The sequence below is a fragment of the Protopterus annectens genome, chromosome 9.part0 (genome assembly GCF_019279795.1).
Source record: "Protopterus annectens isolate FY-2018-M chromosome 9.part0, PAN1.0, whole genome shotgun sequence".
NCBI classification, from domain to species: Eukaryota; Metazoa; Chordata; order Ceratodontiformes; family Protopteridae; genus Protopterus; species Protopterus annectens.
In genome coordinates, this window is record NC_056743.1 from 1,460,500,328 (window position 1) to 1,460,513,855 (window position 13,528).

Genomic DNA, 13,528 nt, shown 5'->3' on the forward strand with positions numbered 1-13,528 from the left:
TGGCTATAATAAAAACACATAAACAATCAACAAGTAATAAAAACAACCTAATAGATGTATAATACATTATACAATATAATGCTATCAAATAATATGTGTACATAATATAATTACTAATAACATGTGAATAAAATAAAATTAATTTGTATGCATTAAACGTACTAATCTGCTAATGTTTTGTCTAAGCATACAGTCAAAGAGAGTGTAATAGGCAAGCATAGAGAAGGGGGAGTGTATATGAATACTTATAGATATGACTCTCCTAGTCAATAAATGCACCTATTAATATTCAATCCTGAATGTAAATTGACAACATACAACAGTCATTGCATAAAAACCACACTAAAACATTATATGAATATAATATATAAAAAAATAATAATCTCTACTATTTACCATATATACATGGTTCATGGTGGCTGCTAACCACTATATACATAGTATGTAGTACAATACACACTAGACTAGAGCGTGTATATACTGTTAACACAGACCATGCATACATGAAAGCCTGGCTCCCAATTTGCAATATTGTCAGTTCAACCAACAGTGAATAACCAGGAATTCTTTAACGTGATGGCTAGCTTCTACATGCCATTCTTATCTATTATATTATATAAATATAGGTTTCTACCAAAAATGAATTCTAGTTATACAGAGCATATTCACAATCATAATTAAATATATATTTTATAGTAATATGTAGGTTATAATGGTGAGGTTATCTTTTCAACTTCTTAGCTTTCAGCGCGAGTTTAATAGAGACTCTATCATTTAAACCCGGGGCACGATCTGCCCTTAACCTAATTATCCACTTCGCTTATTTTTGCTCAGTCTCATTGAACACATCTCCACCTCTAATATTTATCAAATTAGTTTCAATAACTTGAAATTTAAAGGTGTGTTCAATAGAGTTCCTTCCAACATGTTTTGGCAAAGCATTTCTCGGTGAGGATATCCTAATGTGATAAAGATGTTTCCTTATCCTATCTCTCAGCCTCCGATCTGTTTTGCCTACATAAAATGCGGCGCAACAGGTGCAGGTGGCCAGATATATCACATGCTCAGTGTCACATGTTGCTATTGCTGGAAATACAAACTTCTGTTCAGTCACCGGATGTACAAAAGTATTGGTTACTTTGATAAAATCACAATATTTACATCTATTGCATCTATTGGTGATGCCATGAGTCATAAGTTCAACCCTGCTATTTACTCTGTCCGGTCCACATAGCATCCTATATAGGTTGAGCTTATTTTTATATGTAAAACAAGGTGAATTGTTTATTAATGCAGAGATATTAGGATCAGTTAGTAATATGTCCCAATGTTTATTATATATATCTCTAATATCTCTTATATCTTGTGTATAGTATAAAGGTATCCTGACCCTTTTGTCCATATTACTCATTGGAGTTGTACTTTCTACTATGGTGTTACCTTTTGCAAAATATGGTGATGCTTTTTCAGTCCTCAAATTCTCAATTCCAGACAAATTTGCATTAATTTCTTCCAGACTATAAGAACGATTCAGGAACTTTTGTATCAATTCATTAATTTCTGTCTGAAATCCTTGTTGATCTGAACTTAGCCTAGATAGCCTCATGGCTTGACCCTTAATGATATTACCAAATATGTGATTAGGGTGCATGCTGCTCCGATGTAAATATGTATTCCTGTAGCAGTCTTTTCTATATATCCCTGTATTTAATAGACCACTTGGTAGACTCTGTACAAACACATCTAAATATGCATTACACTCGTGTGACTTAGTCATAGTGAATTTCAAATATTCAGTTGTTGTGTTCATATCTTGATACAATTCTATAAGTTTTGAGTCTTCAGCTTTCCAAATAAGGAAAAGATCGTCTACGAAACGTGTGTAGAAAAGGACATTTTCTTTAAATTTGCACATTCTAAATAAGTATTCTGCTTCCCAATCAGCCATAACTAGGTTGGCGTAGCTATTGGCACAGGACGTGCCCATAGCCATGCCATCCCATTGTACATATAGTTGGTTATTAAAAGTGAACACAATGTTGGATAAAACTATTTCCATAAGTTGACAAATTACTTCTATTTTACTCTCTGTATATGTGCCATCTTTCTTTAAACATCTCATAATACTAAGTATACCTTCTTTGTTTGGAATAATAGTGAACAGGGACTGAACATCTAAAGTAACTAGAGTGTCCCTTTCTTGCTCATATGTTGTAAAGGTGTTCTCATATAATTGAATCAGGAACTGTTTAGTATCCTTTAAAATATATTTAAATTTATTTACAATAGGTCTTAAAAGATATTCTAAATACAAGGAGATTGGTTCCATGATCCACCCCCTCCCAGCTACAATGGGTCTCATTGGGGGGTCCGTTTCATGTTTATGTATTTTTGGTATTCCTTGTATACACGGAATAGTTGGATGTTCAACACGGAAATATCTATATAGTTCTTCATTAATCTTTCCCTCGCATAACATAATTTGTAATTTACTTTCAACATTAGTACATATGTTATCCACTGTATACCTTGTAATCTTTTGGTAAAACTTATCATCACTTAACATTTTATTCATACCGGCTACATATTTTTTCATGTCCATTATAACAGTTGGTCCACCCTTATCCGCTGGTCTAATCATGATACTCTTATCATCTCTCAATGCTTTTAATGCTCTTCTTTCTATTGGTCTAAGGTTACCCTGCCATTTCCTATCCTTATTGATTCTTTCATTTTCATGTAAGTCCTGTTCAACAAGTTTTGAGAAGGCATCAATAAGAGGATGTAGCATAGGGACATACGTGGATGTTTTTTTAAATTTATGCTCATCATTTCCTATATTTCCTAAATCAAGTTTTAACTGTAGGTTTTGTGTAAAAAATTTTAAGTCCATTACATTATCCGAAATGTCACTCCTATTTGAGGGGATAAATGTAAGTCCTTTCTCTAACACATAAATTTCATCCTCAGTTAGATTCCTACTAGAGATGTTCCATATTAGGGATTCTTGCCCCCCTGCCACATTTTCTTTATAGTAGGGCCTGCTTGGTTGAACTCTGCTGTTCTTTTCTTTTGTCGTCCTCTGCTTATTGAACGATTCCTCCCCCCTCCTCCACCTCTCCAATGATCCACTATGGGGAAAGGGGCTGTTTGGTAGTTATCAGTTCTTGTAGGGATCTCTTTATGTGCTGGGTCATCTATATCTGTAACATTAGACTGGTCTATATTAATTGCGTCTATATGTTCACAGATATCAACCCTAGTATTAGCGTCTTCATATACTGAGATATCGTGTACCATTGCCACAGGGGAAGCACAATTCTCATTATTAACTTCATTGTGTACCAGTGCTTTAGTTACTACCACATTTCTTTTCTCTGCAATCTGTTTATGATTGTCAACTCTATGAAGATCACGTGTATTTAGGTTAGATTTAGTGACATCTGAATCATTAGCTTTGTTATTACTATAATTATCTTTTCTATTTTTGCCTAAGTTATCAATTCTAGGCCAAGTGAATACATTCCCCCTTCTAAAATCTTCTGTATCTCTCTTATTTTTTTCTTGTTTCTGTTGTAGCAGCTTATTTTCATACACAAATACATTATCTAATCATTTTTCAGTAAGTACATTCAGAATATGGTTAGGATACACATCATACATATGTAGCTGTTGTTTATGTATTCGTTCCCTAAGGGAACTTTCAATTGGCAAAAAATAGTTATCGAGTAACTCCATGTATTTAAAACTTGTGTCTAAATTGACCTGCTGCCACATATGTAACAAGTCCGGGTAAACAGTACCTGTAGTGGGCATCTTCAATACTCGAAGCCCCCTAGGAACAATTTTACGTTTTATACACACTTCGAAGTGCTGTCTCTGCAATTGCAATCTTTTCAATTTAAAGAAATCCATTTCCATCTCCTGAAGGAGTGTCGTTAGCCCCTGGTACTCCTTACTTTTATACGTGGAAGGACTAGTGGTGTGTTGTTAGAAGTACTTTTTGGATTTATCAAAGTTTGCTTTTGGTGAACATTCTTTCTCGCAAATAACTCAAATTCTTTTGCTGACTAAAATGTACATTTCACACTAAGATTGCCTCAATTGTCATACACTCTGTTCCTTCAAACATATAATTACAAATGGTTTCATTGTTCAGAGAGATCAAACATTGACTCTGTCCCAGATGACCCATGTTTGATTAGCACACTAGTGCCTGAATCAATGACCATTACTGGCTTGTTCATTCTATGCCGAAGAATGTAGCCTAGATCATTGCAATAGCAGCATGAGGACCCACTTGAGCTTTGTGCTACAAGTGGTGTAGCATTTGATTAAGAATTTGTACATACATGGAAGTGTGCATACACCTCCCAAAGGCAGCCTCAGAGGAGCTTGCAAGGCTGCCATGGGGTGGTAGGGTTAAGGCATGCTCCCCAGCAGCAATATAGTGCTGCATCAGTGTACTTTATTTCCTAACTCTCCCTGGATGTGGCTCAGACTGAGCCCAGTTGAGGCTAAGGTGGGTCCAATAGACACATCAATAAGGAGAGAACAAGGAAGTAGCTGTTGGGCAGCTGTGTGAAGCTAAAAGAAAAAAAAAAACATGCTACTAGAAAGTTATATATTTTCATGATATAGAGGTTCTTTCAGGGAAACTATATATTCAGACAAACGTTTATGTTGATTTAAACTTATGGGTTTTGTGTCATAGAACTGTCCCAGAGATTCCAAATTCATCTGAATTTAATGTGATGTTCCTCTGCGGTAGATTCTGTGAAGCATAAATCACCGTACTTTAATGTCAGTTTCCAGGTTAACCACCCCATCTCATGAAAATGGTGAATGCACTCTCCAGGATGTGAGTGCATGCATATGTATGCGTGTGTAAGGAAGACATTCATTTTACTTACTTGCTAAAATATGTTTGCAACTAATTTTAGTATCAGCCAAATACTGAAACTCAGTTCCCTGAAACAACAGTTCCCCAAGCATGACTGATGTTTCCCCTCTAGAGTTGATGACTTCTCTATAAAGCAGGCTTACAAAAAGTGATATTATGATATTTAGTGAAGTTGGCAATTTTATTTTGTGAAGTGCAAATTAATGTAATTGAATGTTGGCAATGCACCCGCATTAAAAGTAGTGTCTGTACATTCATCTGCTTTTAAAATTTGTGTGACCACAGGGGAATAAAACTTGCTGCCACACATTCAGGCATATCACTAATAGTCTTAACACTGTATGTGAAAAGAATTTTGCATAATACATTTGTCTGTTAATTATGATTTTGAATGTTTGTGTTTTGTTCATTTATTCTGTTACAAATGACAGCCTGAGAATTGTTAAACCTTCCCTTTATTTGAAGGTCAGAATAAATGATTTAACTTACCTATTGAAGTAGTATCACTGCTGTGACATGAAGCTAAGTAATAGCACAGTAACTGTCAGGTATTTGACACTGACAAGTACTTTTATAGGAAATGATATCTTATCCCTTGTGCAGTTTGATTTTAGTTATAGATTTTTTTTATGATGTGACAAGTGCTATTACCATAGACTTATTGGGAAACAATTTTAATTGTACAGTCAATATAGTGAATGCAAATAAACCAAACATTCAGACATCATGCAGGTATGTTGCCCAAATTAATTATTTTCTTATAACTATTTCCCCATCGCTTCTCACTTTAGATGCTGGCTGAGTCTGGACAGAGGCTTTCGATGGAGTTTCATAGGACCTGTATGTTTTGTAATCCTGGTAAGTTAATTCGTTGATAAATATTTATTGCTAGTAGAAATGATTTAGCTTGTTTTAATTTTATTTTGTCAAACCTAATATAGGCCAGGTTATTAAAGTATTTTTAAGATAATAAACATTTACAAAGTGTACTCTGTAAAGAATCTGCACAAAATTCTCTTAACAGCATTATGCCAAATTTTTACAATCCATGTAGGTATATTTGAAAGCACAATGCAACTGGCCACATATGTATAAATGTATAATAGATAACAGGAATGACTCTTCACTTCTTGAATCCACAAAATATAAGGCAATACCTATTTGTAGTGGGAAGCAACTCACTGCAAGTCTAATATCAATGATGTATCAATATTCATAAGTTTACAGTAGATGGCTGTCACACCACTGAACACTGCTGCAACGTTTGGTCTTTTTTTCTGAAATTAAATTAGCTGGTGGTAAATAGCTGGTGGTAGTGCAGAGTTGGAGGTTTTGTTGTTGCAGTGAATCCGTGAATTACATTGCTGGTATTTTTGGCCAGTGATTGTGGTTTCTTGGTCACTAAAAAGGAATGGAGATGGAGACATGGGCGTGAATGAAAGATACCGTACTAATGCTTTGGTGACTGACATTTGTGTTGAGTACCCTGATGTTCTGAATGGACGGAAAAGCATCCTGAGTCATTACCTGGAGACTTTTTGTGCACAGTGACTATGACGTTTGCCCATGCTGTTGCTGCTTTGGGAATTTATCGCATGGGCTGTTGTCATGTGTAAGAGTATCTGAAATATTGTGCTTTAGTAGGCAAGTGCCTTCAAACCTACTTAATGGGGTATATTTTCAACAGTCCTATGACAGGGTGTTTGTTTGTATCAGTGATTCTATTTATTTGTGGTATATTGACAAACGTGCACTTGGGATATAGGCACTCTGCTACTGGCAAAATATCTTCTGTACTTCAGCTTTTCTGTCAACTACATTTCCTGTGACACTGCTTATGTTTTGTTATCTTATTCTTTGACTTTATGGCTATTTTTTAAATGTTGCTCTTCAAGGAAACACATGTTTTGCAGATTTAATTAATTTGTTTGTTGCCATAATGGTATTCATTGCCATGCTTTTTGGTAAAAGCATTAAATTGAACTTGAACTTACTAGAAGTAGTGTAACAATAACCTGTACACCAGAAGTTGTGCGACAATGACTTGTATACTTGATGTAGTGTAACAATAACCTATACACCAAAACTTGTGTAACAATCACTTGTACACTAGATGTAGTGTAACAATAACCTGTACACCAGAAGTTGTGTAACAATCACTTGTACACTATATGCAGTTTAAAAACAATGTGTACATTAGAAGTAGTGTAGGAACAACCTGTACACTAATGTAACAAAAACATGTAACCTAGAAGTAGTGTAACAATGAAATGTGCACTAGAAATAGTGCAACAATGACCTGTGTACTACAAGTAAGTGCAACAGTGATTTGTGCACTAACAGTAATGTCATGATGACCTGTACACTAAAAGTAGTGTATTGACAACTTGTTCACTAGAAGTAGTGTAACACCGATGTGTACACCTGAAGTAGTGTAACAATGACCCGTGCACTGGAAGTAAGTGTAACAATGACCTATGCACTACAAATAATGTAACAATGACTTGTACACTAACAGTAATGTCATAATGACCTGTACACCAGAAGTAGTGTAACGACAACTTATTCACTACAAGTGGTGGTAACAATGACTTGTACACCAGAAGTGATATAGCAATGACCTGTATACTAGAAATAGTGTAACAATGACGTGTACAGATGTTGGGAAAACAGTGGGTATGCTCTGTGTTATAGCTTAAAGTAATACACTGCTGTTCATTCATTAAACCACTTTGATAGTGAGTGGTATATACAGAAGCATTATGAAATGAAGAAACTTAGCACTGTAATCACAAACTGCCATTTTAAAAGAAACTATGGAATAAAACATGGCAGGTAATGTCAAAGAAATATCCATGCTTAGCTCTACACTTCCTAGTACTCAGCTGCTATCAAGTTGAAGAAAATGAGTGGTAATGAGTGACACACATGAACATAAACATAATAACATGAACAACTGAAGTGGAGACACAAAGTCACACTTAAAAATGAAAATAAAACATACATCATGGCAATTATTAAGTTATTAACTACCAGATCTTCTCAAGTATATCCATGAAACCAACTCACCATTTTCAACAACAGTAAATGAAAACTTTGTGACACATCTACATGAATTCTAAGTAAACTGATGGCATGATTAAATTAAGGAATGCAGTGCATTTTTTAATAAATATGTCACTTACGTAATCTGTAGAATTTTCTGTATGACACTACTGGAGACTTACTTTTACTTAGATCATTTCCTGAGCAACTGGCCTCACACAACTATACCCATTTTTAATAGAATTAGCTAGGGTAATAAAATAGCATTCATAAAGGAAATTATGTAAATGTTATGAAATGCAGTTTATTTAAACTTTCAAGATATTTATATCCCCCATCTGTGGAATAGACTCCCTCTTCATGTCAAGCAGAGTACCTCATTAGCCCTCTTTGATGACTGGATGGGAAAAAGAAAATACACCCCTGGGATCCCACCTGTGTCTCTGCTGGACAGAGGAAACAGGTGCTGACTTTGTGGGAACATGGGTGAAATTCTTGGCTAGGCTTATACTGGCCCGGATGAACCTATGAACACAGATGAAGAAAAGGTTAACACTAAATTTGATAATAAACAGTATTTTTAGCTTATTAATAATAGTTACAGTATATAAATTTAGCTTATGAATAATAAACAGTCATGTCTCCTATAAGATATTAATATATACACTGTGGCAAATATGGCAGGAAAGCAATTTATTTAACATATGGGTTCACAAATTAAACATTACTCTCATTATATTGCCTGAAATTCAAAATTAATAAAAGGTAATGATAAGAAGAAGACTACAAATTATTGAGGAATCTCCAAACTCTGGATCCCACACAGTTTGGTTTTGTGAAGGGTAGATCATGCCTGCTCAACTTGGTCAACTTCTTTGAGTCAGTCACCAGAGCTGTGGATGAAGGTAAGGTGGTTCATACAGCCTACCTTGATCTGGCCAAGGCCTTTGATACCATTTCCCACTCAGGAATCATAGAAAAACTTACTAAGCTAGACATCAACCACTACATCACTAGGTGGGTTATAAACTGGCTCACAGAGAGAACCCATAGTGTGAAAGTAGCTGACTCCAAGGCAGACTGCTGACCAGTCACAAGTGGAGTTCCACAGGGTTCAGTCCTGGGTCCTCTCCTGTTTGGTATCTACTTCTTTAAAGTCCAGGCCAACACGAAGGGACTCTGGCTGACAAAGTTCACAGATGATTGCAAGTTGGGAGCTATTATTAGGTTTTTGAGTGATGTTGACATCCTACAGAAAGGCCTCAATGAGACCAACGACTTTTGGCAGAACCATGGCCTTAAGCTCAGTGCCGAAAAATATGTCTTCATCCCCTTTGGGAAAAATCCAGTTCCCTTGAATTACCACTTCCAGTTCCCTTGAATTACCACATTAATGGTAGTCCACTGAACACAGAAGGCGTTATAAGAGATCTGGGAACACAGGTTGACAACAACCTTTCTTTTGACCAGCACGTTGCCACTGTGGTCAGAAAGTCCTTCTATGTGGCACATTTCATTACTAAGGGTTTTGCATCCAGGAAGAAAGAGGTCATTGTCTCCCTCTACTCTTCCCTCATTAGGCCAGTCATTGAGTACAATGCCCCATTTGGCATGTACCTCATTAGACACCTGCAGCAACTGGAGAGGCCACAAAAGTACCTCACAAAGAGGATCCTAGGCCTTAAACACTTGTCCTAAATGGACAGACTCAAAAAACTCCAACTATTCTCTGTCTCATATCACTTACTTAGAGGCGATCTCTGCTTGACTTACAAAGCCATGTCTGAACCAGCTCTGTTAGAAATGCTACATCTAAAGAAATCCCAGTCCCTCCACACCACATACTCCAGAGACCTCAACCTCATTACCACAATCAACAGAACATGCTGGATGGACAGGTTTATAACCCAGAGACTTCCCATGCTATGGAATAGACTTCTCATACATGTCAAGCAGAGCACCTTGCTGGCCCTCTTCAAGAGAAATCTTGATGAGTGGATGGGAAATAGAAAATTTACCCCGGGATCACTCCAGTGGCTCTACTCAACAGAGGCACTAGGAACTAAGGTTGGGTGGCACGATGCCAGGGTAATCCTATGGGCTAGGCTTGTAAAGGCTCCAGGGCCATTAACCTAGTGCACACCTATGAACCTATGAACCTATGAATGACATGTCATTACAGAAACATTGTAGTAAAGGTAAAAGATAAGCTATCTTCAAATAAATCTTTCATCGCTTTCACCAAGATCATCTTCATTTATCATCACCTTAATTTTCCTCTTTTTTTTGATTTTTCTACATAGAGTCAGGGTATCACATTAAATGTCACCAACACTCTTGATTTAGTACCATTCTTCGACCTTTAACAGGTATGCCTGTCACAGGTATATTGCGATTCTCTGTAACTCTGTCTTAAATGATTGCATAACTGCATGCAAATAAGTGTCATTATGATAGTCACCACATAAATGATGAAATCAAACATGGCAGAGCCATTAACAGACATATCAATCCAACAATAAGAGCCAGTTACGCATCTATTCTGTAAACCATGATTTCTCTGTGTATAGCATTGCACTGTGCCTACAATAACAGCAGCCTTTGCTGAGCAGATAAGTGGCCACTGTCAAACTCAGTGACTGGAATGCTGCATGATGTTACCCTTCATATTGTAGATTGGTTTAGCAGTGGCTAACACATCATCGTCTCTATGACCTAGGCATTGTGGACTACTACACTGTGGATTGAAGCACCATGCATGCATGAAGTTATGAATTTATGAACAGCACACATTGATGTCCACTCTGAATACAGACTGACATCAATTAGCAAGTGTTTGTCATGCATTCTGAAATGTATTCCACAGTGAGTGGTATGCTAATGACCCAGACTATGGTGTGGTATGCAGAAAAAAACAGAAGGAGTGTTTGTTATAAATAAGTGCAGATCATGCCTTACGTAAATTTCATTATCACCATCGTACACGAGTTTTGATCTCAGAAGTCCAATGTTCTGGTAGTTGTCAAGTCCTAGGATTTTTATTTTGTAAAGTATCAATCATTTCAATCCATTCTAGGGAGAGTGATGAAATGAATGAAAAAATAAAAAGTGAATCCGCTCGAGAATGCCACTTAACTTATTGTCATGAAGGCACATGGTATATTCTTTTTGTGACACAAGGTTAACCAGGATGAATGGGACAGATGATAGGTCAGAATCACTGCAGACATCAGTGCCATTTGTTGGCTGTAGACAAGTCACCTCCAGATTATACAATCAGTTATTGATTTGATTAAAAAAAAACAGAGACATTTGGCATTCAGGTGTCTTCAGTTTAGAAGCAGTGGCAATTGGATATTCAGGTATCATGGAGGTACCCAGACAGAACACAGGGGCAGGGGTTAGAGGAGCAAGGGCCCATACAGTATGGCAGTACTGTAACAAAGTACCCACATCCTCGGGTGACAGACATGAGTCCATTAGTTAAGTATATGGTGTGCTACAGCTTTATATGCATTTTAAAGAGATAACTGACAAGTATTTTATCTTTACATGTGAAGCTCATACTCATGGAGAGTCTGGACAGCCTCTTCACTGAAGACAACAATTGTACATGGTGAGGACAGCCATCTAGGACATCCAGATGTAAAGACCACAGAAACCTGTGGCTGTATGCCTTTAAAGACTACAGGGCTAATGATGCCACACTACGGGATGTACTTGTGTTAACTGCAAATATTTGTTGCAGATACTTTGCATTTGACATCACAAGTGCACATCTTCTCATAATGTTAATAATAAAAATGAGGCAGTGATTTACCCTGGGATGTGTAGATGATGCATGGAATGGAATACAAAATCTTCACGACTGTCATCTTTCAGTATGACAGCAGTGTCATTTCTGGCAGACAAACAGACACCATGGACACAAGAAGCATCATTCATTGGCAGTCTTGCAAATGGCATACCAGGGGACTGAAACACATAACTTCCATTGCATTTGCACTATGACTATGGCCGTGAATGTCAGTGACCAGCAGTGGAAAGTAATGTGCCAGGCTATGTTCCTGACAGTATTCCCCTTGAAAGGTTATTCATATTTGGTGAGAGTGTGTGCTCCCAAAATAAAATGACACATACTGGCATAAAATAATTATGCCATGGAAAGGTCTGCACAAATTTCTTTTGCATATTTTCTCCATTCTTCATTCATCATCAAGCCTGCCCCATCTTTGGAGTGGCTGACAACCTGGTAACCATAGGATTTGCTTATGCCCTTGCTGGTATTTTTGGAAGACTTTAGATCCCCCCACCTTGGGCAGGGGAAGCAAGGTCCACCTCACTGATGGGGCCACTATGCCTATTCATGCATGTGCATATGTTAGTGCTTGTGCTGAGAAGGGCTAATACATTCATGGCTTGGCAAGCCACATTCGTACCCCAAGACTTCCCTCAAGAATTACGCCCATAGTTGAAGAATTGCAGCATATGACAACCCTACTCTGCCTGCTCCCATAAGTTCAGGCATCCTTGTCATGCCCACACCAGCTGTAGCTAGTCAAACATGAATCACTTGGGCTTTATCCTTCTATGCCAGCAGAGCCAGCTAAGGGCTGCACACATTTTAGATATGCACCAGCAGGAGCCCATGTTAGCATAAAGAAGAAGACACACATCTGCTGCTCACTATATTTATGGTTAACTACATATGTTTAGCATATACAGAAAACTCTCAGGTAACCGGCACCCATGGAGATTGGTAGATACCGTATAACTATTGTTTCTTGTTCCTTGAGAGTTACTATAGAAAAATAGGCCTGATTATACCCTATACTATACTATACCATACCATAAACACTGTATTGATTTGGTTTTAATATTGAAATACAATAATTAAAAGCTTGTTGGGAGGGTCAGAAAGTGCACCACATGAAAATTGAACAGAATTGTCCATTATGTACTATATTTCTTTGATTTATTTTGTCGGTTGCGTGAGTTCCGGTTAACTGAAAGTTTACTGTACCTTGCCAGTCATCTGTGGCAAGTTGTCTTCTGCACAGCAGCTGATACAAACCATTCTCAAGCAATCCAAACAGGATGTGGGAATAAAGCCTCCATTAATAATGGGGAGGTCTCAAAAACCATAATAGACCACTAGTCACAGGTAGAGGCACTGTAGCTACTGGTAGAGAAAATATTGCTCACCAAGACTCAAGCAAACCACCACAAGCAAGTCTGAGTTCTGCGGGTATTGGAAAGGGAATGGTTGTGACATCCTTTTCACAGTTATTTACATAGATATAGAAAAGCTCACCAATCAGAGCCACTGTACAGAGGTACAGTGTTAGGGTAAGATCTTGACATCTTGATCACTGAGGATGCAGCTGCCATACACACATGCTGTATGGTCGTAAAGTGGGGATTGTATTAACATGTAGAGTTCACCCATGCCTATTCTAAGTTGCATTTCTTCTACGATAATGGTGTCGCATTCTTAGGCTGAACTTCAGCCCAGATGTTACATTCTTATGGTTTGTCACTTACCCATATTTGATTTAAATGTGTTATATCAAAATTATA

The 13,528-nt window shown here is 37.2% G+C and overlaps 1 protein-coding gene across 5 annotated transcripts in view; it reads left to right on the forward strand.

The window, feature by feature from the left end:
• Positions 1-13,528, forward strand: part of LOC122812119 (adhesion G protein-coupled receptor E2-like) — a 1,702,710-nt gene that overhangs the window by 1,511,352 nt on the left and 177,830 nt on the right. For all 5 annotated transcript variants that reach the window (XM_044084406.1, XM_044084405.1, XM_044084408.1 and 2 more), the window contains one exon: positions 5,695-5,761. In XM_044084406.1, coding sequence (XP_043940341.1) covers positions 5,695-5,761 — 67 coding nt within the window. The remainder of the gene's footprint in view (positions 1-5,694; positions 5,762-13,528) is intronic.